Source organism: Piliocolobus tephrosceles, chromosome 3, assembly GCF_002776525.5.
Source record: "Piliocolobus tephrosceles isolate RC106 chromosome 3, ASM277652v3, whole genome shotgun sequence".
Taxonomy (NCBI): domain Eukaryota; kingdom Metazoa; phylum Chordata; class Mammalia; order Primates; family Cercopithecidae; genus Piliocolobus; species Piliocolobus tephrosceles.
The window spans coordinates 121,516,936-121,544,339 of NC_045436.1; the positions used below are offsets into that span (position 1 = coordinate 121,516,936).

General features: G+C 34.4%; 1 protein-coding gene across 4 annotated transcripts in view; it reads left to right on the forward strand.

The window, feature by feature from the left end:
- Window positions 1-18,734, forward strand: part of UBA6 (ubiquitin like modifier activating enzyme 6) — a 73,967-nt gene extending 55,233 nt beyond the window's left edge. For 2 of the 4 annotated variants that reach the window (XM_023232141.1, XM_023232139.1), the window contains 14 exons: window positions 1,445-1,550; window positions 2,482-2,571; window positions 2,677-2,757; window positions 3,854-3,982; window positions 5,440-5,491; window positions 5,577-5,640; window positions 6,810-6,879; window positions 8,242-8,313; window positions 8,874-8,991; window positions 10,147-10,340; window positions 11,392-11,519; window positions 12,303-12,390; window positions 12,597-12,691; window positions 16,387-18,734. In XM_023232141.1, coding sequence (XP_023087909.1) covers window positions 1,445-1,550; window positions 2,482-2,571; window positions 2,677-2,757; window positions 3,854-3,982; window positions 5,440-5,491; window positions 5,577-5,640; window positions 6,810-6,879; window positions 8,242-8,313; window positions 8,874-8,991; window positions 10,147-10,340; window positions 11,392-11,519; window positions 12,303-12,390; window positions 12,597-12,691; window positions 16,387-16,522 — 1,423 coding nt within the window. In that variant the 3' untranslated portion in view covers window positions 16,523-18,734. Of the gene's footprint in view, window positions 1-1,444; window positions 1,551-2,481; window positions 2,572-2,676; window positions 2,758-3,853; window positions 3,983-5,439; window positions 5,492-5,576; window positions 5,641-6,809; window positions 6,880-8,241; window positions 8,314-8,873; window positions 8,992-10,146; window positions 10,341-11,391; window positions 11,520-12,302; window positions 12,391-12,596; window positions 12,692-15,396; window positions 15,921-16,386 lie in introns of those variants that run through there. The other 2 variants (XM_023232137.2, XM_023232140.3) reach the window with 2 other exon arrangements.
- Window positions 18,735-27,404: the final 8,670 nt, after the last annotated feature.

Here is a 27,404-nt window from a genome sequence, read left to right on the forward strand (position 1 = left end):
GAAAACACAGAAGGGGTAACTCCTTCACCCCCAGGAATGGCCCAGAGGAGAGAGGCTACCTGAGAAGGAAGCACAAAATATACCCACTGCAAACTCAGGGCAAAGGAAATGCCATCAGTACTAGGTCCTCTGAGCACTAGAGGAGGAAACATGAGTGTGGTGGGACTGGCTTCAGGCTCACAGGCAAAGGGCACGGGGGTGGACACCAAACCATACAGCTACTTAGGTTCCTCCCCTTTCTTGTTTTCCCTTTTCTGCTTCATCTGCATGGTCTCCAAGTCCCTCTGCTTGTGGGCAGCAGGAGAAAATCCATCGTCTTGGCACTTTCCCTTAACTGTTTGCGTATTCTTCTGTTTTTTCATATTCTTCAACCAGGCGAGCTCATGCTGGTTACCCGCAGCAGCTCTGACCTCTCCTTCTGTCTGTGCCTTTAAGTTCTTACCAGGCCTTCAGGACTTTTTTACCTCAGGGACTTACACACAATATTCTTCGGCCTCAGAAAGTTCTGTTTTTCTTGCTTTAACATTCCTGATCTCTAATCTACCTATCTACTCTTCATCTAGTTTAGCTTTTTTTCTTCATCCTTTCAGTTTCAGCCTATATTTCTTTATCCAAACAGACTTTCTTTTCCCCCAAATTCTAAATTAGATCCTCCTATGGTGATTTTCATAGCACTATGTACTTTTTCCTTCATGGCACTTACTTTTACTGGTATACATATTCATTTAATGTTTGTGTCCTCACTAAATCATTCATCCAGGGACCATTTACTTTCCGTCATTGTATCCTCAGTGCCCAACACATTATGTCATTTATTAAATATTCCTTAAATAAGTAGATGAATGAATGACTTTAAATGTGTTCACCCTACATGTTTATATGACTCCTCAATGTTAGGGTATAGAGCCAGATATATTATCAGAGGATAATTTATCAGTTGAAAAATGTGAAAAGTATGTAATCTTGGGCCACAGAGGGGAAGAAAATAAAACTTTAAGAAATAAAAATTTGTAGAATGTAAGTATTGTAAGTATTGAGAAAGAAGATTAATATTATTTGGGATAAAGAAAATATTGAAAAGAGATAGTGTGATACAACTTGTAGTTAGGAAATAACCAAAGAAGAAATATAAAGCAAGGGAAAAGGAGTAATACTGCTAGGAATTAACTGAGAGATAAAGGTTAAGAAAGTCCCAGATTTAGGGTACTAGTAGTAGGAAACAGAGAAATTACTAGATTGAACAACAGAATTTGTATATATAGTGCAGAATAGGGGAACAGGATTGATCCACTGTTTGTTTGATAGTACTGTATTTGTTTTCCTAAAATACTGCATTCAAGAAGTGATCAGTATGTGAAACGGTCAATAGAAAGTAGTAGGATGTCCTTTAGTTACATTGTTATTGCTCACTTTTTTGTTTTTTACTTGTTATCTTTTCAAATAGTCGTTGCTTAGCAAATCTAAGGCCTCTCTTAGATTCTGGAACAATGGGCACTAAGGGACACACTGAAGTTATTGTACCGCATTTGACTGAATCTTACAATAGTCATGTAAGTGAATCAGTATTTTGAAATAAATGTCTTTTTTATATTTTATAATTTCTGTCTTGATTAACAATTTGATTTAGCTTTCCTAATCCTTCTGATTTTGCTGTGCCAGTGATGTTCATACATATGTGCATGTACATTTTTTAAAATATAAGTGAACTTTTTTTTAATTATCAGAATTTTGTGTCTGGTGTTTCTGGAGCATTATTCTTCTGTTTACTATTTATTTCTCAGAGCTGCTTAGTTTTCTAATACCCTTTGAGTTTAAGATTGATAAGAACAAACTATTAGATTGAAACTAGAACTGTCAACAAAGACATAAAATTTTATTCACTTGCGGAGATGAAGTGAGTCATTTTAGATTAGGTAAACCAATAAACCTAGGCAAAATGTACTCTGTAATAGAATGTGGATTTCTTCAGTGGTACTTTATCCACAAAAAAACGACTTAGGTATTTACCATTTATTTAATACATGCTTTCTACAAGAAACCTGTATCAGGCATTGAGGACATATTTCTGCTCCCAGATGTTTTTCTCTATGGAAAAACTCTTGCTTTTCCGAGCACTCTACTGGGTATTCCTGAATTGCTTTTCAAAGCAGGGAGTGTTATAAAACTTTAAATTTCACCTTGATTCATGAAGAAAAGAATGATTTATAGATGATGGTGTGTCATGAGTACTACATGGTGCTTTAAATGAGTAAACAAATAATAAGATTCATGTTTGACATTACATAGCTGTTAACAAACAGGTTAACATGTCAAAAGAATTAACTTCTCTTATTGCCTAAGAGAGTGAAGATATAAAAATGTCTGGTTGGATTTTATTTATCTTTGGATTTTTAATAGCCTTAAAGCTCAAAAGTAAATTAAACCAATAAAAATTGGTCATTGCTACTCCTTAAGTATCTGTTGTCATATTTTATAAATCAGCGGGATCCCCCAGAAGAGGAAATACCATTTTGTACTCTAAAATCCTTTCCAGCTGCTATTGAACATACCATACAGTGGGCAAGAGATAAGGTAAAAGTTCCTTTTTAAATTTATTTTCTTTGAAGTGAGAAGGAAGATATTTCTGACTTTAAACAGCCTTCTATTTGTAATTTTTTTTCCTTTTCTCTGTTACAGTTTGAAAGTTCCTTTTCCCACAAACCTTCATTGTTTAACAAATTTTGGCAAACCTATTCATCTGCAGAAGAAGTCTTACAGGTAATAATCAGTACATTTTAATACAGACTTAACACTTTGTGTCAGTGTAATCTTATTTTCTTTTTTTTTTTTTTTTTTTTTTGAGACAGAGTCTCGCTCTGTTGCCCAGGCTGGAGTGCAGTGGCCAGACCTCAGCTCACTGCAAGCTCCGCCTCCTGGGTTCATGCCATTCTCCTGCCTCAGCCTCCCTAGTAGCTGGGACTACAGGCGCCCGCCACCGTGCCTGGCTAGTTTTTTGTATTTTTTTGAGTGGAGACGGGGTTTCACCATGTTAGCTGGGATGGTCTCGATCTCCTGACCTCGTGATCCACCCGTCTCGGCCTCCCAAAGTGCTGGGATTACAGGCTTGAGCCACTGCGCCCGGCCCAGAGTAATCTTATTTTCAAGTCATCTACAAGTGATTTGTTTTACCTCCATAAAGAGTGATTGTATATAAAAAGTGAAATGATACATAAGGAATCTTGAAATTAGGTCACAAATTATCCTTTTGGTTTGGTTGAACTATACAGAATTGTCAATATTTGACCATGTTTGACTCACAAAACAGCAATTCATATGGTTCAAGCTACTAAAGATATGATAATTATGATAGAAGGACTACAAATAATAAAAGGGCTTTTATTAAGCCCTTTGGAAAGAAAAAATTGAGGTAAGTTCTAGTTAAAATTTCATGAGGGAACAATTATCTCCAAGACTTATTACTCTTATAGTGAAGGCAACTTTAAAGATGTTTTCTCACTTTCTTTTAATCTTATGCTAACAAGGCCCACTTTTTAGTATCAAATATTCAAAGCACTTTTAGAAAGTACATATATTATAGTACTAATAACTTACAGCTAGGAAAATATGAGGATAACTTGTAAGATAAGAAATCAGAGTTAAAATTTTGTGTGCTATTTCTTACCTTTCCCATTCTCAAACAGAAAAGAAAGAGCTTAAAGAAGAAGGAAGGGAAAAGGAGCTTGAGGTGAAAAAAGAAAAGCATAAAACACATGAGCTGACACTTCAAACTTAGGCTAACTTTTGGTGGGGGATGTATATATGTTTGTAATTGGAAGTATGTTGATTTTTTTTTTTTTTTCCTCTCCCATTCTAGAAGATACAGAGTGGACACAGTTTAGAAGGCTGTTTTCAAGTTATAAAGTTACTTAGCAGAAGACCTAGAAATTGGTCCCAGTGTGTAGAATTAGCAAGATTAAAGTTTGAAAAATATTTTAACCATAAGGTAAGTATGCATTGTGAGACATTAAGAAAAAGTCTGACCTTGACTTATTTAGTTATTAACAAATTAATTTCATTGACCTGAAATGTATATTTTTTCTTTTGGCAAGCTTTTCAGAAGTTAGTAGTAAGTTAAATGAGAACACATGCTAATCTAAAAGAAGTTTGTTCAGAATAGAAGCAGCAAGAAACTGAGAAAATAGGTGTATTCAGTCAGAAATTTTGCTGGGATTTTGCCATATCCACCCATATTTGATAATCACACTTTATGTCTGTTTCCCCATCTGTAAAATAGAAATAATAGATTTGTACCTAATACATAAGGTAGTGGTGAGGATAAAAGGAGGTAAGACTTACAAAGCATTTAGAACAGAGCCTGGCACATAAAAAATTACTAAATATTAGCTGTTATTCTTACCTCCAGTTAAATATAGTTGCTGAAATGTGTGTTGCATTCTCATTAGTCTTTCCCTCTCTTTAGGCTCTTTAGTTCATCTTCCTTAAAAACAACTTGGAAAACAAGCAAACAAACAAAAACGGGATTTCCCTATATTTTCCAGGCTGGCCTGGAACTCCTGGGCTCAAGTGATCCCTGCCTCAACCCTTATTAAGTAGCTAAGACTGCATGTGCACGCCACCACATCCCACTTAAAAATATTTCATTTATACTTCTTCTGTCTTTTTACTTTCGTCAGAGCTCTACTTCTTGGAAAAATGGTCTGTACTACTCAATGTTACCACTTCCTCACCCAGTAAATTTGACTTCTTTGCTCATTACTCTTCAAATTGTTCTTAACATGGTTATCAGTGACCCCTTTTTCAAAAATCTAAGGAACTCTTTAGTTCTTATCTTCTGTGATTTTTTTTAAACTTTTTTTATAATGAAAAATATTCAGTCATAGAAATGTAGAGGAAATAGTATAATGAACCCTAATGTAATTGTCATTTACCTATCACCCAAGTTTAGCAGTTACCAATTCATAGATAAATCTTGTTTCATCACCATCCCCATTCATTCTTACCTTCCCCCAGGTGATTTTGAAGCAAATCTCAAACATGTTATCATTTCAAAAATACAAAGTACTGTGTGTTTTTTCTGGTTTTGTTATTTAAGTATTAGCTCTTTAAAAAGAACAGAATGACATGTAAAATATGCCACCATTTGTATAAAAAGAAGTGAAGTAATCTACATTTGTTTGCTATAGATACCACCTCCCAATAAACCTACAAATAGTGATAGAAAATGATATTTTAGATTTTTCATTTATGCGGGGCAGTGGCGGGAGAATGGCCAGATGGAATACAAGGGTGGTAGGGAGACTTCACTGTGTATCTTTTAATGTGTTTTGATTTTTGAAGCATGTGCGTATATTTACTACACACATTTTTAAATTTTTTTTTAAATTTTTTCTCAGATAATATTAAGTAGTGGGTGTCTTTAATTCATTCTTTTTTCTTTAGGCTCTTCAGCTTCTTCACTGTTTCCCTCTGGACATACGATTAAAAGATGGTAGTAAGTATAAATGTTGAGAATAAATTTTAATGACATTTATTGCTGGCTACATACATTGAAAATAACATTTGTATCTTTTTGCCAGGTTTGTTTTGGCAATCACCAAAGAGGCCACCCTCTCCAATAAAATTTGATTTAAACGAACCTTTGTAAGTATTTATATTTAGTTTGATATGTATCTTTATTATATATTTCTTCACTGTAAATTCCTTAACTGTACATTGCAGAGTGAAACCCCTAGGTTCTTTAATGTTAAATTATTTCATCCCTGTTCATTTAAGAGTTAACAAGTCATTCTGACCAAGAAAGCCAGCCACAATCCTTCCCACACAAATGTGAATCCATTCATTTACATGGTAAATAACCTCATTATTTATAATAAATGTCTAAAGTGAAACCAAAATCACCTTTTTTACTTTATCCATAAATTAGTAAAATGACAATTTGTTTTTGCATTTAATGAAATCAAATATAAGAATCTTCAGTTATATGGAGGAAGAAATAATTACTACTGAATAACTCCCTAAATCTCAAATTATTTTCAAAGGAGTTGGTCTTTGTGTGAATACCTTGAAGCACTATAGTAGATACACATTAGATCCACACTTGTGTGTGTATGTATTTTTTCTATTTCTTTTTTTTTTTTTTTTTTTTTTTTGAAAGAGACAAGGTCTCACTATGTGGCCCAACCTGGTCTTGAATTCCTAGGCTCAAGCAATCCTCCCACCTCAGCTTCCCAAGTAGCTGGGATTACATGTGCATCCCACCACACCCAAACTTATGTATATATATTTTTAAACACTTAGCTTGCCTTCACTAACCTTCCTTTCGGCAGATAACTCTATGTTTAATTTTCTCATCTGGTGGTGGTTTTAGGCTTCCAGTCACCTTATGCTGGGCTGCTTCTTCTATAAGACTTTCTTTTTTTGTTTTTAAATAAACACATTTACTTAGTTTGAACTTGATATATACTCATTAAGACCAAATATATACTATTTCTTATGACTTAAAATGAATTATTGTTCACTGGTCTGAGTTTTCTGCTTCTGTCCGCTCACTCTTCTGAAGGTAGTCATGATCACTACCTGAATGTTAAGTGTTTTCGAGAATAACTCTTCGATATTTTGTGTTTTATAACTTCTGTAGTGTTTTGGTATAGACCAGAATATTTTTGTCTAACTTAAAAAAAAAATCCTGAAATAATAATTCTGTGGTTATATTTCTTCAAACTACATTTAAAGGCTATAGTTCATAATGAGGTAAATATTATCTTTAAAACTGTGCATTCAAATTTTGCTTTATTTTTTAATTTCAAAAGGCACCTCAGTTTCCTTCAGAATGCTGCAAAACTATATGCTACAGTATATTGTATTCCATTTACAGAAGAGGTAAGATACTCTTTAAGCCTTAGCAAGTGATGCAGAACCAAATTAGAATTAGATGACTGATGTACTAATTGCATCAAAACATATTTATTTGTTATAAGAATCATTCTTTTGATGTAGAATTTTTATTGTATTTTTACCCATACTAACATAATGGAAGCTAAAAGCTTATTGCAGTATTGCTAAGTAGAAGTCAGATTTTTCTTTCTGAGTTGAAGCAGTGAAAAACAGCATTATTTGTTAAAAGCAGTTAAACTTTGTTTTAAAAATATTTATAACTTGCTATCAACTTCAGTTATCTTAGTTATTCTAAAAAGCCACGGCAAACCATTTCATCGCAATTTTGAAATATTTCAAAGATATTTTCTTTGTTAACATTTGCTTGATTTATTTTGTAATAATTTATGTGCTTTTCAGGAAATCTGAAAATGCTCCCTTATAGTGACATTTCTTACTTTAGCATCATACTCATTCTCTTAAACATCATCTTCATTGACTAACATCTAAAGAGCCTAATACGGTTTTATTTGAGAGGCATCTGTCTCTTTTCTTCACAAATGCATGTTCTAGCTAAGTAAATTGCTGTGCTTTTAGGTGCACTGAACAGAGAAGTATGAATCAGATCCCATAATTAATGTTGGCTATTTTGGATTCAGATAACAATGTTTTTGATTAATCCTTTTTGGAATTCATACAAATAAATTGTAAATATTTGGTAAAAATAGTGGCATTCAGTCTGATATTCTTTTTGGGAAAAGCAGTGGTAATTTCATGGTGAGTGTGGTAATTGACCTCAAAAGCACTATGTCTCAGCTTTTGTCAAACAGCTTCTTAATGATAAATGTAAATATATTTATATTTTTAAATATAAATATAAATTCCCATAGCTTTAAATTCATCTAAGTTCATCTTTAGCCATTTAAATATTTCCCTCCTTTTTAAGGTATGAATTCCATTTACTTATTTTACTTACTGAGTATAACTTACTTCAGGGAACTTTGTAAAACATTAAAAACATAAAACATAAAGCTAAGGGAATTAAAACTGACTGATCATGTCACTCAGTTTTATATTTACAACCAGTCCTAAAACTGCCTTTTAAAAAATTTGCAGAAGGACTAAAATTTCAAGTTTGTTGACTAATAAGTACTTTTTTACCCCTTACCTTCTCCTCCCCCATAACCTTTATGGGGGGATATTTTTATAGAAATAAAGGTAAATGTCTCAAATGGATGTCTACATATTCAGATAATGAAGTATTCACATATTGTAATATGATTAAGGACCTTTTGTAGGCTATTTTTAGCTTTAGAATTTAGAAATAGAAGAAAATGTTTGTTGGTAAAATTACTTTTTTAAAAACAGGACTTATCAGCAGATGCCCTCTTGAATATTCTTTCAGAAGTAAAGATTCAGGAATTCAAACCTTCCAATAAGGTATGTTTAAAAATTCATTCATTCAGCAAATAGTTTGGGAATTTGGACTTATATCAAGTCCCATTCTAAACTTGGAGAATAGCACAACAAATGGTTCTTGCTCTTGCTCTTGTCAGTGCAACTTGAGTTTAAAGTAGATTTGTCAGAATCACAAAATGTTGATTAATAATAATTTTATTCTAGTGTGGAATTTTTAAAAAGATCAGTATGGACTTAGATTGTATGAGTTACTCAGTAAATATTTTTTATGCCCACTATATCATCCTGGGTATTAAAAGTTAGATATATTGGAGTTATGTCAGTGAACAAGATACATAAAGATCCCTGTTGTTATAGAGCTTACATGCCTGTGTGAGAAGATAGATAATAAAATACATACATGAATAACATCATAATACCTTCTAAAGGAATATATAAAATACATTGGACCAATGATTAATAATCTGATGAAAATATATAGAGAAAATATTTTCTGTTTGTAATTTGACAAAACAGTTAAATGCTAACCAAACTTAGATGCAGGAAATAACATTAATAAAATTATATTCATGTATTCAAAGGTTGTTCAAACCGATGAAACTGCAAGGAAACCGGACCACGTTCCTATTAGCAGTGAAGATGAGAGGAATGCAATTTTCCAACTAGAAAAAGCTATTTTATCTAATGAAGCCACCAAAAGTAAGGGAAAATCTTTATAAAAATGTTTTAAACTGGGTGAGTTTTTATTTCCACCAAGCTCTACACCTAAGAATTTGTGGAATTTAATCACAGCAACAATAATGATGATAGTATTGATTGATTTCATGATCATATTAAAGTCAGTGTTCATCTTTAACTGTGACTAAATTCATCATTTTCCCCACTATTACCCTCAAAGATTGAAGTCTAATTCTCCAAATCATATTAACTGCTTTGTTGTTGTTTTTCTGATTGTTTTAGTTCTTTAGATGGTGAGCAGGTCTAAAACCATGAATGAATAGCTCTGTTTTTAAGGAATTAACAACTCAGTTTAATGGGGTCCTTGTGGAAACTAATCTTTGGACAGACCCATTTAAGTCACTTTAGGATAAAGAACTATAAACAGAACTCTTCTTAGGTTCTTAGTCTTCATAATTACTGACAGGGAGTACAGAAGGACCTATATATACTTCCTTGCTAGATGGACTTAAATATAAAAATACAGGAAAACTGAATTTTTAATTCCTTAAAAACAGCCATGCACTCATCTGTTTTGAGCTGCTCACCGTCTTTTAGTTTTATAAATTAGTGGTTCCCAAACTTTTGGGATTTTAAGCATGGACCAGTAGAATTTCAGGAAAAATAACCCAGAATAACAATAATTAGAAGGATCTTGGGAACCACTGATCTACAAAGATTTCAGAAATTACTTGTTTTAATTTGACCAACTGACCCTATTCTTAGTTACCAGAAGGAAAATGTTTCAGAGTAGGATTTGTGGAATAAATTTTTGAACTATACCTAATGTTGGCTTTTTTTGGTAAACCTCTTGATAGCAGATGTGTGGTACACAACTTCCTTATTTTGCTATTTATTAAAAAATTTTTTTAAATACAGAAATGTCTCTAGTTTAGTGGCGTTAAAACCATCATTTTCTTTCTTTTTGTTTTTTAATTTAAAAAAATTGGCTCTCTTTAATCATGGGAAAAGCTGTTTTCATGGCCTTCAATATTAGTTGCCTGGATTCTTACGTTTCTCAGTCATGTAAAAATATAAAAAGGAATCTTTAAAAGTTAGTAAACCCACATTGCTTTTTACCTCTTAAAATCTTTACTGCTTGCTATGGAACTTTGTTTTTCTGGTTGGTATAATCAGGTGACCTTCAGATGGCAGTGCTTTCATTTGAAAAAGATGACGATCATAATGGACACATAGATTTCATCACAGCTGCATCAAATCTTCGTGCCAAAATGTACAGCATTGAACCAGCTGACCGTTTCAAAACAAAGCGCGTAGCTGGTAAAATTATACCTGCTATCGCAACAACCACTGCTACAGTTTCTGGCTTGGTAAGTTTATTATTCCTTAAATAAAAATGCTCCTTTTTCATTGCCTCTTCCCTGACTTCCCCATCATACCAACCCAGTCACTCAGAGATATTAGAGAGGGAAGGATAGATATTGGATCACATAATTTAAAATTTCAAAATACTTTCTGAAAATGCAGTCATCTGTATTTTGAAGTTTTACGTAAATGTACATTTTTTTTTTTTTTTTTTTTGAGATGGAGTCTAGCTTTATTGCCCAGGCTGGAGTGCAGTGGCACGATCTCGGCTCACTGCAAGCTCTGCCTCCTGGGTTCACGCCATTCTCCTGCCTCAGCCTCCCCAGTAGCTGGGACTACAGGCGCCCGCAACCATGCCCGGCTAATTTTTTTTTGTATTTGTAGTAGAGACGGGGTTTTACCATATTAGCCAGGATGGTCTCGAGCTCCTGACCTCGTGATCCACCCGTCTCGGCCTCCCAAAGTGCTGGGATTACAGGCGTGAGCCACCACGCCTGGCCCTAAATATACATTTTTAAAATAAAAAATAAGCTCAAGATAGTTTATAATTTTTCTTATAGGCAATAATCTTTTCACTGATCTTTACGTCTTTCATACAAAGCAGGTACTCTGTTTTTCTTGAATAAAATGAACTTCCCTGATCTGTATTCATAATGATTCAGAATCTTTAAGTGAGGCCCTAGTTATTATGCCATATTACGTCATTACTCTATATAATTATCTATGAAGCTATGTAGTTATTTACCCCTGTATTAAGTGATTTTAGACCATTGTGTTTTTTGAGTTCTAGCATGTGCTTTCAAAGTAGGGAGACTATATGGTTGAATTAATATTTTTTTAAATAACTGTTACCATGTATAGAGTAGGTTGAAGATTTGAATGTATAAAATATACTAAAAGTATAGAGACCTATAATAAGAAATTTACATTAGTCTTATAGCTGCTTTTACTATCTACAGAGAAATGCTTGAAAACTTGTGAAAATTGAATAGATCCAATTAAAATCACAGATAGTTTTAGGCTATTTATATTATCATATCACCTTCTTTTATCTAGGTTGCCCTGGAGATGATCAAAGTAACTGGTGGCTATCCATTTGAAGCTTACAAAAATTGTTTTCTTAACTTAGCCATTCCAATTATAGTATTTACAGAGACATCTGAAGTAAGGAAAACTAAAATCAGGTATGTATGAAGGTCTATTTCTCTTGTATAATGAGAATGAAATAAAATACTTTACCTTTTAAAAGGGAAAAATACTAGCTTCACCTCTTTTTTTCCTCTATTGTGTATGTGTAAATTCTTGCCATCACTTCAAGATCAGCCCAAACCTCATCTTCATTAAATATTTCTGACTAAAGTAGCCAAAGAACCCTTACAATACTTTATCTACCACATTGTTTGTCATTATGGTTTCATCTGTGTCTGCTAGACGAATTAGAAGGTACCCTGGTGTCTGACTGTGTAGGTCATGAGATTTAGAAGAATTCCATAAGCTTGTGACAAAGCAGAACAATTCCTGGGCCTGTACTTTTTAGTTTTCAGATTGGCAACAACCAAAAACTTGAAAAAAAGCTATCTTAGCAAGGGTATGAGAAAGGAGGCACTCTCATGCATTACTAATGAAAGTACAAAATTGTCCAGTAACAGGGGACTGGAACATCCACACAGTGAAACCCATGCATTTTAAAAAGAGAGAGACAACACTCTCTTGCTAAAACATACGGATTTATACTGAGACCCTGGAAGGATCAGCAAGGTACTGATTAAAAGTGATTATCTATATGGTGTGATGAGGAAATAAGATTGGAATATTTTAGAAGGTATATTGTCCTTTATTTCCCCACATTAATTTCTAGCCCAATCACAAATAATGGACTTCTGGAAGTGAGTTTTTTTTTTTTCTTGTATCATCACTAAAGGGAAGAAAATTTCAATGTTTCTGTTCTGAATATTTTTCTATAACAGAAATGAAATATCATTTACAATTTGGGATCGATGGACTGTACATGGAAAAGAAGATTTCACCCTCTTGGATTTCATAAATGCAGTCAAAGTGAGATACTTTTATTCATTTGGTTCATTAGTAGCTTTATGTCTGGTTTCTGTTTTGTTTTTATGTATAATTTTATTGGAAGTTATTATTTAGCATGAATTTGCTTTTTTTACTGGTCATGAAGCATTGTTTAGGAACAATGTTAAATAAGCATTTTATGTTTGAGTGAGGCTTTCATCGTTTCTTTTTTGGATATTAACTTTTAGGAGAAGTATGGAATTGAGCCCACAATGGTGGTACAGGGGGTCAAAATGCTTTATGTTCCTGTAATGCCTGGTCATGCAAAAAGATTGAAGTTAACGTAAGTATTCAATGTTATATGCAGCAAATAACAAGAATTTAAAAATAAGTTGTTGCACACTAAAAAATTAAATATAGAGGTTACTATAATTCAGATAAAAGCATTAGTCTTGTCTAATGACATTAATAAAGACCGTGAATCTGCCAGGTGAAGGCCAACAGACTACTTCTCAAGAGATTCAGCTCTTCAGTTAATAGGTTTAGAAACCTGATATAGTCAGTACACTTAAGTAAAAATGGGTCTGTCTCTTATGTTGAAACACTTAATGACCAGGCTTATGAGGAATCAAACTGCCAAATCACATTTATTCAACAAATTATTGTTTAAGGTGCCAGCTGTGTGCCAGGTACTATTCTAGTCATTAGGGAGATAGCAGTTAGCAAACTACAGTTCTTTCCTACTTAAGGAGTTTGCATAACAGTAAGGCAAGTGTGTTAGGTTGTAGTAAGTATTATGGAGAAATTAAAGAAGAATAAAGGGAAAAGGAAATATGGGAAATATGGGGAGTTGGGGTTGTTGAGTTGCTATATTATACTGAATAGTCTGGGTTTCCCCTCTGCCTGTCGTAGTCTCACCTGTTAAGGTGGCATTTGAGCAGAGACTGAAAGGAAGAAAGAACCTAAGAAAACTAAAGTCTTTATAGTGATATGCAAGGCTCTAAATGATTCCTAGTTATCCTTCTAAGTTCCTTCCTTACTTTCCCCTCACAATATTCCAGCTACACTGGCCTTCTTCTTTGTCTTTGAATACTCACTCTAATCATGCTCCAGCGTGGGACCTTTGCTTTAGTTGTTCCCTCTGCTTGTAACTCTGAGACAGTGACCTGGCCAAGTCTCACCCCTGGTCTTTGCACTTCCTAAAGAGGCCTCATTTAATATTGCAACCTGTCTCTGGCCCCAGTCTAGTATGCCTAGTCCCCTTTACTCTTCTCTAGTTTTTCTTTTCAGAGCACTTATTACTGTCGTATGACTGCTGTGCTGCTGTGTATTTTGCTTATATTTATTGTTTGTTTTTGTTTTTGTTTTTGAGGCAGAGTCTCACCGTGTCGCCTAGGCTGGATTGCAGTGGCGTGATCTCAGCTCACTGCAACCTCTGCCTCCTGAGTTCAAGCGACTCTCCTGCCTCAGCCTCCTGAGTATAGCTGGGATGACAGGCGCCCAACACTACACCTGGCTAATTTTTGTAATTTTAGTAAAGACGGGTTTTACCATGTTGGCCAGGCTGATCTTGAACTCCTGACCTAAGGTGATTTCTCCCACCTCAGCCTCCCAAAATGCTGGGATTACAGACGTGAGCCACCGCACCTGGCCCATGTACTGTATATTAGCTATTTACCTGCTACTAAAACATGTATTTCACAAGAGTGGGAATCTTTATTTGATCTTGTCACTGTTGTATCTCAAGCACTTAGATAAATACCTGGCACATGAAAGGTTATCAACAAATATTTGTCAGACGAGTAAATGAATCTCTGCATGATGGTTGTGTTTAATGTATCTATTGGCTTTAACTATGATAATCAGTTGAGGTTAATCATTCTTAAATTGTAATCCGGTCTGAATTATCTAATACCTTAAAAAGTAAAACTACTATTTTATTAGCTAAGGCATTAATTTGCCTTATATTGTTTTCCATTAGGATCCCTCAGTATCTTTTGGATAAAGCAAGAGTAGTGTTTAGAATTCCTTTATTTTATGCTGCAGTGGACTGTATGTGGTCATAAAGTGTATTGACTAGTGGAGTTTAAAATTTGTGGCAAATTATTTAAAAATGCTTTTAAGATTTGGCCAATATTTGAAACTTCCAGCATAGTAATATTTTTCATTTTATTAGATTGTCCTTTTAGCAGGTATTTATTGAGTACCTGTTAAGTACTGAACACGTTAGGTCAGTCAGTGGGATTGTGATTAATAGCATGAGGTTGACTTTAGAAAGACCTGGGTTCACATTTTTGCTCAGCTACTTAATTTTGTTACCTGGAGTAGCTTTTGAAACTTAGTTTCAAAAAGCTGCAAGTCCACAAATAGGGATGATTGTGCCCATAGTTGAACACTAAAATAATAGGGCTAATAGTGTAATGTCATGTAAGAAGTATTCCACAAATGTTAGTCCTATTAATATTTTATTATCATACATGTTCATCAAGCCCTTCCCTCAAACAGTTCACAGTCTATTAAAGGAAATTGATTCCTAGTTATCCTGCTAAGTTCCTTCCCTACTTTGCCCTCACAATATTCCAGCTATACTGGCCTCCTTATTCTTGAATACTCACTCTAATGATGCTCCATTATGGGACCTTTGCTTTAGTTGTTCCCTCTGCTTGTAACTCTTGAGACAGTGACCTGGCTAGGTCTAACCTCTGGTCATGTTAGTCATTAAAGTATAATTGAATAACTGTGATAATGAAAATATTTACAGAGTATTGTGCTAACTCAGACCTCTAGTTCAGGGTAGATTTCATTTGAGCTACCTTTGAAGAAGGATTATTCCAGGCAAAATCAACAGTCTTTGCAGCTAAAAAGAGCATACATACAAAAGTAAAGCTACTGTTATATTAGCTAAGGCATTAATTTACCTTATATTGATCTTCATTAGGATACCTAAGTATCTTTTGGATAAATTAAGAGTAGTATTTAGAACTCCTACTAAATTCTAAATTTGGGAATTTAGAATTCACATTTTTTTTTTTCTCTGAATGACTCAAGCATGAGATGGTGATCATGAATGGTGGAAAGAATGAAAAGTTTATGTACCGGACAAAATATCTTTGTGAAATGGAAAGAGCTACTGAGGATTAAATTGATTACATAGTTCAGAGCCTGGCATGAAGTAGGTACACAGTGTATAATAAATAACATTATTAGGCAGGAGAATACAACAAATTTATATTTTAAGAGAATTCTAGGAGCAGTGTAGATTGGAGGTAGAAAAGAGACTAGAGAAAGCTAGCTAGAAGACAATACAGTTATCTAAGGGATGTATAGATGATGACTTCATTTAAGGCAGTAGTGGCTATAGCAAAGAGTGATTTTTTCAGTAAATAGGATAAAGATTGGATATAAGGAAAAAAGCTGAGAATGTCTTTTGTTTCATATTTCTAGCTTGCATTTTAAGGTTTAAATTCTAGCTTGCTTTTTTACTGTTTACAGAGAAATGTTTGAATTTATGATGCCTCCAAACTTAAGAGGAAGTTTAGGAGGAGAATCAATTTTTTAAAATCGTTGCAACCTCCGTCTCCCAGGTTCAAGCAATTATCTTGCCTCAGCCTCCCGAGTAGCTGGGATTGCAGGCATGTGCCACTGCTCCCATCTCGTTTTTATATTTTTAGTAGAGATGGGGTTTCGCCATGTGGGCCAGGCTGGTCTCAAACTCCTTTCCTGAGGTGATCTGCCTGCCTCTGCCTCCCAAAGTGCTGGGATTACAGGCATGAGCCACCACGCTGAGCCTTTTTGTCTTTTAATAAATGGTTTGTATTCTTTATCATGACCAATGTGTCCAAATGTATCCACTGTTAGGTAAATGAGTGTCTTGAGTTCAGACCTTTTAGTAAAGGAAAATGAATATATGAAAGCAGATTATTATTAGATGTTAAAGTCTAGATACAAGTCCAGGTTCTCTGGATGGCATTAGTCAGCAAATCATTTTTTCATTTTATAGAATTTACCGAAGTATTCATTTTTGCTTATTTTTCTTAGAATGCATAAACTTGTAAAACCTTCTACTGAAAAGAAATATGTGGATCTTACTGTGTCATTTGCTCCAGACATTGATGGAGATGAAGATTTGCCTGGACCTCCAGTAAGATACTACTTCAGTCATGACACTGATTAATACAGGTTGTGTTAATGTTACTCCAGGACCAGTTAATTTTGGAAAGAGTGCATTTAATTCAGAAGCTAAAAAAAATCGCTCATGATACTATGGATTTCTCTTTCATTAAGCCTTAATTTTAAGGGAAACATCAGTAAGAAACTGCACTGAAGAATTATAAAACATTTTGGGGCATAGTATACACTTGTCTAACGGTTCACACATGGCTATGATCACAAGCAACTTTGAACTGGAATGCCATTTACAAAAGTTTTGTGTATTAATCTGTGTATTAATCTCTCTGGATAAAAAGAAGGAAAAAATATGTATGACCAGAACAGATATGGATGAAGAAATTGAAAGCAACAAATGCAACTATCCAAAAAGTTTTATTTTATTTTATGAATTTCTTTTTTGTTTAGTCTTGAAGACTGATTTTCTATACAAATAGTGTTTGGCACCCTGCACCTCTCATATGATTAGGCTTTGAGAATTCAATACCACTGGGAAGAAGAGGTATAGTAGTGGTGGATGAAGGGTGGACATTTTAAATTGTGCAGTTCCAGGTTACCGTCCTGTTACCTCTGCTGGTTTTACCAGAGTTTGTTATATCACTGTGTCACAAAAATCAGGATTTCTGTTGATAGCATCAGTGTTGTAGGAGGAGTAGGTCAGATGAGACATAATAACTTAGACTAAATGTGAACAGTATTATATGGACTCACACAATGCTCTTAGAGAATCCGTGAATGTGAACAGACAAATGTGGCTAACCATTTGATTCTTCAGTATGCCTTCTAATGTGGATATTTTATTTATGTGAGACTCTAAACCTGATTGTTCTAATATATAAAACTAAAAGATTTTGTAAAGGGAGTGTCTTTAGAAATAGATGAAAAGTAGAATGTTAAACATTATTGCTAGGGTAGTCTTTTTTTTTTTCTAGAAACCTAATTAGGGTATTAAATTTTGTTGTTTTTTTTTTTTTAAAGAGAAGCATGTTATTTCATTCCCATTCCCAGAAAGGGAGTTAATGAAGATAAAAATTTATTTTTTAAGGTCTTTATTGAGAGAAACTTTCTGTTTTCTGATATGAACTATTGCAGATGTTTTTATAAGTACTTTCATTAAAATGATGTAAACAGTAGTACCCAACACTGTAAACTCAGTGAAAATAGTAAATGATTCTTTTATTACTAAGACTATCATGCATTCTGAAGCAATTGGCTTTTTTTTAACCATAGGAAGTCATTTCCCTCTAGCTCCTTTCCTTCTACTCTCCTTCTCAGACCATTAGTAGGTACTTTGTTAAATAAAAAACTAGGTTAACATCAGTGTTACTCCAATTTGGTATCTTTTTACACTATGTATTATACTTTCTTTCTTTTTATTTCATTTACAAATACTTTAAATTACTTTATCAACCAGCTGTATTGTTTCCCTCTTTTGTAAAAGTACTAAAGTGGGGAAAATGTATGTGGAAGTGGAGAGTGAATTTGCATGATTAAAAGATTATCTGTACATAGGGAAGTGGGCAAAAGTGGATAGGATGAATTTAAAGAAAATGACTGCCTTTGGAAAAAATAAATTAAATTTTGTTCACATAGCCTACCCTTTCCCATTGTGCATATCTCAAGTGTCATATTTAAAATTAAGGTTACTTAAAACAGAATCCAGGAATATCAAGGCTCTGTGGCTTGGAATTTTAGAGGATAGGACTAATAAAAGGACTTTTGCAAAGAAGACTTTTTTCCATGTTCACTTTGTTTTGTGTTCTTTGAAAGTAACTGATATTTTCCAGGTAGTCATTCAGCAATCCATAAATATGATCCAGTAACTTGCTTATATTTTATTGAAGTCTCGACATCACTTCGGAATTAAATTTAGAACGATGCTGTCAGTGCATATTTATAGATAGTAGTGTTTTAGCATATAAAACAAAATCAACAAAAATTAAGTTCATTTTGTGATTAAATCTGCAACCATTTTTCCATTACTTTTTTTCTATAGTTAATGGTTATTGCCATAATTTCTTCTGTTTGGTTCTACTAAACTAGAAAGGCAGGATGAAGTTAATCATAATTCCCATTATTTTATTTCTGTACCCATGAAATCACTGTTGATGACTGAAATAACAGGTGCAAAAATTAATGATTTGATTTTTGTACAGTTTCACTGAGTAATTTTTTACTTATTAAAAATAAATTAAGAAATGTAAGCATGTCTTTGTAAATCATGTTTCATAAGTTGACTTCAGAGATTCTGATTTTGCTATTTATTTTGTGAGTAATGTTGCTTTGGTGTTTCCTCATTTTCAAGTTTGCAGTCATGGAGATACAGCAGTTATTAGGTGTGGAGGGACATTGTCCTCCTCAAATGTCCTCAAATGGCTCCAGGAAATTATTTTAAAACAGTTGGAGAGAAATAGTCGTGACCATGTAAAACCTAGAAGATCTGGTAAATACCATACTACTGGTTAGGGATTTGTAAAGTCTATTTCTTTTTAGAGTTCAAAGCAGTTCTATTACTTGTCTGTAAGTTCCTCATAAATTGTCCCAAAGGTAGGATATGGAAATAGATGTATATCTTTATTTTTTAATCTTCTGTGTCACACTCTGGTGAATTCATGGAACATTAAAAAAGCAACTATGTTTGTAATTATTTTATAATTAGTAAAATGAAGACAGAAAAGTATTCTTTTGAAATTTTGGGGGAAAAAAAGTCTTGTGACCTAAATCTTTCCACTATAATGAATATAATCAAATTTATTGTGATTGCACATATCTAATTTTATATAATCACTGTGTATGAATTTAGTGATTTTACTTTTCATAGATTCAAAAACATATAATCTGAATGCTTTCTCTGAAACAAAAATCAGAGAGTTGAGCTCTTGAGGATCAGAGTAATTATCCATTGGTAATATGTGTTCATTTTGCTCTATATCATAACTTTGTTTTTTATTGAGAAATATATATTCAAAAATACATATATATTCAAAAGTACATAAAATATAAATATGCAGTTCAAGGAATAATTTTAAAGTAACTATATAACTAGCACTCAGCTTAATAGAATATATTGACAGCAGTTCAGAAACTACCCATGTAGTTCCTTCCCAGTCACAACCAGCTAGCTCCCTGCCACATACCCTTTGGTAATTGCCACTATCCTACCTTTTATGATAACTGTCTCTTTGTTTTTATAGTGTTATCACCTATGTGTGTAAACTTAAATAATACAGTTTGCTTGTTTTTGAGTTTTATTTAAAATCATACATTCTTTTGTAGCTGCTGCTTGTCATGCCCGTCTGTGAGAAGAGATCACCAAACAGGCTTTGTGTGAGCAATAAAGCTTTTTAATCACGTGGGTGCAGGCGGGCTGAGTCTGAAAAGAGAGTCAGGGAAGGGAAATAAGGGTGGGGCCGTTTTATAGGACTTGGGTAGGTGAAGGAAAATTACAGGCAAAGCGGGGTTGTTCTCTGGTGGGCAGGAGTAGGGGTCACAAGGTGCTGAGTGGGGGAGCTTTTTGAGCCAGGATGAGCCAGGAGAAGGAATTTCACAGGGTAATATCATCGCTTAAGGTAAGGACTGGCCATTTTCACTTCTTGTGGTGGAATGTCATCGGCCATTTTATTTTCACTTCTTGTGGTGGAATGTCATCGGTTAAGGGGAGGCAGGGCATTTGCACTTATTTTGTGATTCTTCAGTTACTTCAGGACATCTGGGCATATACGTGCAAGTCACAGGGGATGCGATGGCTTGGCTTGGGCTCAGAGGCCTGACACTTCTTTTGTTCAAGATGGAATTTATTCATGTTGGTTGTAGCTGTACTTTATTCTTCATTATGTCTGTGTAATTTACTTTTGTATTAATATACCACAATTTATTTACTGTAGACAATTGGGATGTTTTTAGTTTCAGGCAACTACAGTTTCACAATGAACATTTTACGCAACTCCTAGTACAAAGGGTATATATCTAGGAGTAGATTTTTTTGGTCATAGGGTATTCATATCTTACATTTTATTAGATGATTACAAATTTTTTCCTAAGCATTAGTATGTTGGTTTGTTTTGTGTTGCTATAAAGGAATACCTGAGACTCGGTAATTTGTAAAGAAAAAGAGTTTATTTAGCTCATGGTTCAGCAGGTTGTACAAACATTACACCAGCATCCTTGCAATCATGGCAGAAGGCAAAGGAGAAACTGGCATATCACATGGCGAGAGGAGCAAGAGAGAAATAGGGGAAGTCCCAGATTATTTTTAAGAATCAGATCTCACATTAACTCATGGAGCAAGAACTCGTTATCTCAACGAGGACACCAAGCCATTTATAAGGGATCCAGGGATCCATCCCCATAACCCAAACACCTCCCACCAGTCCGCACCTCCAACATTGGAGATCACATTTCAACATGATATTTGAAGGGGACGAATATCCAAACCATATTTCTCCATATCTTGGTCAGTGCTGGTGTTAACAGTTTTTGTTTTTAATTTTGCCAATCTGGTGGATATGCAATTGTATCTCATTGAAGTTTCACTCTGCATTTCGCTAATTACCTGTGAAATTGAGTATTTTTCCGTAAGTTTATTGGCCAATTTGACTTTCTGTTTTTGTAAAGTATCTTGTTAGGACTGTACAAATGTTTTTGTTGTGTTGCTAATATTTTTTCTCATTGATTGATAAAGGAGCTTTATAAATCTTGTTCTTTGTTGGCTATATTGTTGCAAATATCTTCTCCCATTTTGTGGCTTGCCTTTCCTTCCCTTATGATGTTCTTTGATAACAACAATTTATTAATTGTTAAGTACTAGGAAGTATGAGTGTTTTAAAATTAGAGTGTGAGTTGTTTTAAAAAAAAAATTCCCTTCCCTGGAGTCATGTCTTCTATATTGTCTTCTAAAAGCTTTAGTTTTGCCTTTCAGATTTAAATTTTTTTCGTGAGGAATTAATTTGGTGTATGCTAGGAGATGCCTCACCACCATTTATTGAAAAGTCTGGGTTTTATTCCTCCTTTCTATAGTGCCTGCCACTAAAGTCGTGTATTATATCTGTATGTGAATACATCTGTTGATGAAAAGAGTCAAACTCTGTAAATATTTTCAGAGATTATTCTGAACCAAATATGAGTGACTATGGCCTGTGACCCAGCCCTCAGGAGGTCCTGAGAACATGTGCCCCAGGTGGTCAGAGTACATCTTGGTTTTTACATATTTTAGGAAGGCATGAGACATCAATCAAATACATGTAAGAAATACATTGATTTGGTTCAGAAAGGTAGGACAACTCAAAGCGGGGGCTTCCAGAGTATAGGTAAATTTAAAACATAAAACATTTTCTGGTTGACAATTGGTTGAGTTTATCTGAAAACCTAGGATCAATAGAAAGGAAATATCCAGGTTAAATAAGAGATTGTGGAGAACAAGTTTTATTGTGCAGAGGGAGCTCTCAGCAGACTTGAAAGAGAACAGGTTGTAAAATGGTTCTTATTGGACCTAAAAGGATGTTGGGCTCTTAGTTGATTATCTCCTGGATTTGGAAAGGAAGGGTGGCAAAAAAAAAAGGCAGGGAGGAAAGGGGATTCTTTACAGAAGGTAGATTTTTCCCACAAGGGATGACTTTGCAGGACCATTTCAAGATATGGCAGAGAAACATGTTTTGGGGTAAAATATTTTGATTTTCTTGTTATGCCGGAGTCAGATTGGAAAGTTTAGTCACAGTATACAGGGTTAAATAAAACTCATCTGATGAAAATTTGTAGTTTGTAGAGCATGACTCCTCAGACCTCTTAGACAAGAATTTGGGCAAGATAAAAAAATATCAGAACTTAGTCCTTACATCTCTTTCTAACTTTTTCCCCCCTTTTTCTATCCCTGTGCTAGTATACCATCCTCATCATTGTAGCTGATACATTCTTGATATCTGGCCAAACAAATCCTCCCAACTTATTGTTCTTTTAGAGTGTCTTGGTTTAGAGTGTCTTGGTTATTCTTAGCTGCTTGTATTTTCAGTTCTCAAATTTCTCATTGAAAACACGTAAATTTGTCACTCCTGCAGTTTCTAATTGTATTGCTGAAATTTTCAGTCTCTTATCTGCTTCAAAATGAAAAGCATAATTATCTTCTAGTCTGTGTCTAATAATTCCAGAATCAAAACCCGCCTGTGAGTCTGTTTTTGTTTTGATTCTTTTAGTCTTCATTCTTACTGTCTTGTCTCCTTGTGTGCCTGGTTATCTTTAATTATTTACCAATATTGTATTTGAAAAAACTAGAAATAACTTGATGCTCAGAATGATATTTTTATTCTCCACAGAGTTTTTTCATTTGCTTCTGACAGGTACCTGGGCATTAGTAATTTAGGATTCTTTTGATCCAATTTCAGAGACTGAGATTTTCCAGGTCACCTAGGTGACTGAAAGCTGAGCCACAGACTTTGGTAGTGCTCTTCTGTTCATCCTTATTTCTAGGGTTCAACCATTCAGGGCCTTTTGCAATCTATAAATACTCCTAACATAGTGATCCCAAATTAAGGGTTCATTTTTCCGAATTTATGTCTTTTTCCAGATATTATTGGCGTGGTAATTACTCACCAACTTATCAGCTCTCTGCTGCCTTCCCACATCTTTGAAAAGTATATTTTATCCAGCTTTTCTAAATGTTTTCAATTGAGAATGTTAATCCAAATTACTTAGCCCACATTATTTCCTGTTGATTATGTGTAAAATACAGTTGGTTTATTTGTATTGTTTTTGTACCTGGAAACAACTCTCTAGTGATTCTCTAAATTATTTGCACATTTTTTTTAATTTTCTTTTTTTTTTTTTTTTGAGACAGAGTCTCACTGTGTCACCCAGGCTGGTGCAGTGGCATGATCTTGGCTCACTACAACCTCCACCTCCTGGGTTCAAGCAATTCTCCTGCCTCAGCCTCCCAAGTAGCTGGCACTACAGGCGCCCACCACAACACTCAGCTGTAGTTTTAGTAGAGATGGGGTTTCACTATGTTGGCCAGGCTGGTTTTGAACTCCTGACCTCATGATCCGCCCACTTCAGCCTCCCAAAGTACTGGGATTATAGGCGTGAGCCACCACACCTGGCCCATTTTAAAAAATTTTCTACATAACCTTAGCTCCAAACAAAAATAGTTTAATCTTTTCTAAGATCCAAATTTTGGTTTTGTTGATCCTTTCTATAGTATGTTTGTTTCCTATTCCATTAATTTCTGCTTTTATCAATATTATTTCTATTTTATTAGGGATTTTTTTACTATTCTGTTTCTAACTTGTTGAGATGGGTTACTTCTTTCATTTTTAACGTGTCTTCCTTTTCAACATATACATTTAAAAGTTATCTCTATACTATTGTAATATAGTTACATTATACCTAACTATTGTCATATTCCACAAACTTTATACATAATGCTCATATTTAGTTAAAATATTTTCCTAATTTTCACTAGAATTTTCTCTTCAGCCCTTTTTTAGGAGAGTTTCTTTTTTTCCAAACATGGGCTTTTCTAATTATGTTTTTTGATTTGCAGTTTAATTGAATTTTTGTCATGAAAAAAATAATCTTTCTGATTTTAATTATTTGAAATTACTTGAGACTTGCTTTATGGCCGAGAATACGTTAAATTTTTAATAATTTTTATGCATTTGAAAACAGTATATTCTGTAGTAGTTAGGGACAGTGGGAAGGGGAGAAGTCTCTTCTCCATATCTTCAGCATGCTAGTCTCCTAGTACTCGTTATTTGTGGGGCCTAAAAACAAGCCATCTAATGCATCTTTTAGGGTTGTTAATTATGTTATTTAAATCTACTGTATCCTGACTGATTTTTAATATACCTATTATGTCAATTACTGAAAGATATATGTTTAAAAATCGCCCACTATGATCTTGATTTATCTCTTTCTCCTTGTATATGTTTCTGGTTTATATATTTTGAGGATAATTATTAACTCCATGTAGTTTAACATGTTACATTTTTCTGACGAATTATACTTATCACTATGCAGTGTATCTGTAATATGTTTTGCCTTAAAGCCTGTTTTCTCTGTAGCTATACTAGCTTTCCTTTAGTCAGTATTTTCACAGAGTAACTTTTTTCATCTATTTAATTTTAATATTTCTGTATTCTTATGTTTTAAATGTGTATCTAGTAAACAAAATAGATTTAAGATTTTAGTGAAGTTTTTTGTTTTGTTTATTTTTAGATCCAGAGTCCCTCTTATGTTGCCCAGATCAAAGTGCAGTGGCTCAAGTGGTCCTCCTGCCTCAGCTCCCTAAGTAGCTGAGACTGCAGATGTGCACCACCACACCTGGCCTTTATTATTATTATTTTTAATCTAATAGAACAATCTTTGTCTTAAACTGGAACACACATGCCATTTACATTTAATATAATTACCAATATATTTAGATTTGTTTCTGCCATTTTAGTTTGTTCTGGGAGAGTTTAGGGTTTTTGTTTTTGGGTTTTTTGGTTTAATCTATTTTGTGATTCTTTTTCTGTTTTCTTGCCTTTTAAAATTAGTATTGACTTACTATGTTATTCTATTTTTGCCAGTTATTAATTGATTGTCTCTCAACTGCAGAGTCACTTACTTATCTGTATTCTGGGACTTTGTACCTAGAACTTTTTGCAAACTATGCTTCTCCTTTGCCATCTGGCTTGTTTTTAGGTCCCACAAAGAAAGAGTACTAAGAAACTAGAATGCTGAAGATATGGAGAAGAGACTTTCCCCCTTCCCATTAGCCTCCCAATACTGTCAGCATCACCTCAGCAATGGTTCTTGTTTTAGCAGCTGTGGTTGGTTTCTAGACTCCAACTTTTTTCTGGCATTCTGGAGGGTATCTCTTAAAGACTTCTGAGTTCTATTAATCCCATCTTTTTGCCTTTAATAATTGTGTCCCTAGTAGACATTTTCAGTTTTCTCAAAACCTGTTTACCAATTCCTTGTTAAATTCTTTCTTAAATTAATGATGTTGTTTGTTCTCCTTGAGCAATACACATTTTTTTCTCTTTACTAGTTTGTCTTTTAGTAATTACTCTATATTCTATCATACATATTCAGATTAAATAAGACTAAAGTTAATCATTACCTTTACCTTTGGCAGATTATATTTTTTCAAAAATGGCTACAGCAATATTTTCAATCCCACATACTCTTCTAGAAGCTTACTATACTCTAGTCCCCACTAAGACCTCTGAGGTCAGGTCATAAAAGGATATATAGCTGGCTTCCTCTTGGCTCTCTCTCACTCTTTTACTTGCTCTCTCTTGGAAAGCTAATCTTTGGAACCTAGACACCATGTTGTGAGGAAGCTGAAACTAGCACACATGGAGAAAATCTTATGCTACCAGCCTGCAGGCAGCATCAGGTGGTCAGACATGGGAGTAGGCAGACTTTCAAATGATTCCAGATCCTAGACTTCACAGAGCAGAAACAAGCCATTCTTACTGTGCTGTGCTGTGCCATGCCAAACCCCTAACCCACGGAATCTATGAACATGGATTGTTTATGCAACTAAGTTTTAGAGTTATTTATTGTGCAGATGTAATAACTAGAACAACTCTTTAATTTAATTTCCAAGTTATGTACTGTTGTCATATATTTTATCTGTATTGTGTGTTTTAATTCTGTTGTCATGTACTTTAATGTTCTTTAATTCTAAGACTTTTATTTATATAGTCAGTGTATGTGTTTATACATACACATATGTATATAAAACTTTCTTTGCTCTTCAGTATTTTTTGTTTCTAAGGCTTACTGCTATCTATGGGCTGAACGTTTTATGTCTTCCCCAAATTTGTATGTTGAAATTATAATCTTCAAGGTGATGTAATTTGGAGATGGGGCCTTTGAGGGGTGATTAGGTCATGGAGGCAGAGCCCTTATAAAAGAGGCCTGAGATCGCTCACCCCTACCATATGAGGGCAGAGCAAGAAAGTGCCATCTTTGAGCCAGCGTGTGGACTCTTCACGAGACTCTGCATGAACCAGTTCCTTGATCTTGGACTTCTCAATCCCTAGAAATAAATTTTTGTCACCTATAAGCCAGTTTATCATGTTTTGTTACTGTAGCTTGAATGGACTAAAACACCGTCTGGGATAAATTTTTATCTGAAATAACTTGCTTTAGAATTTCATTTTGTGAGAGTCTGCTGATGGCATACTTGCTCATGATTTGTTTTCTGAACATATCTGTATTTTTCCCTCATTCTGCAAAGATATTTTTGCTGAATATAGATGCCTAATTTGGCCTTTATTGTCGTTCAGCACATTGGCATTGGAGATATTTTTTCATTTTCTCATGACTTCCTCTGTTGCTCTTGAGTCAGCTGGCAGGCTGATACTTACACCTGTAAAGAAATTTATTTTTTGGCCAGGAGCAGTGGCTCAAGCTTGTAATCCCAACACTTTGGGAGGCCGAGGTGAGCGGATCACTTGAGGTCGGGAGTGTGTGACCAGCCTGACCAACATGAGAAACCCCATATCTACTAAAAATACAAAATTAGCTGGGCATTTTGGTGGGCGCCTGTAATCCCAGCTATTTGGAAGGCTAAGGCAAGAGAATCGCTTGAACCCAGGGGGCAGAGATTGCAGTGAGCCGAGATCGTGCCATTGCACTTCAGCCTGGGCAACAAGAGCGAAACTCCGTCTTAAAAAAAAAAAAAAAAAATCTTTTTTATCTGCTTTGGTTTCATGCAATTTAATTAATATGTTTCTGAGTATGGATTTATTTTTACTAATTCTGCTTAAGATTTGTTGAGATTTTTAAAATTTTTTTTTTTGAGATGGAGTCTCGCTCTGTCACCCAGGCTGGGTGGGGTGCAGTGGCCACATCTCAGCTCACTGCAAGCTCCACCTCCCGGGTTCACGCCATTCTCCTGCCTC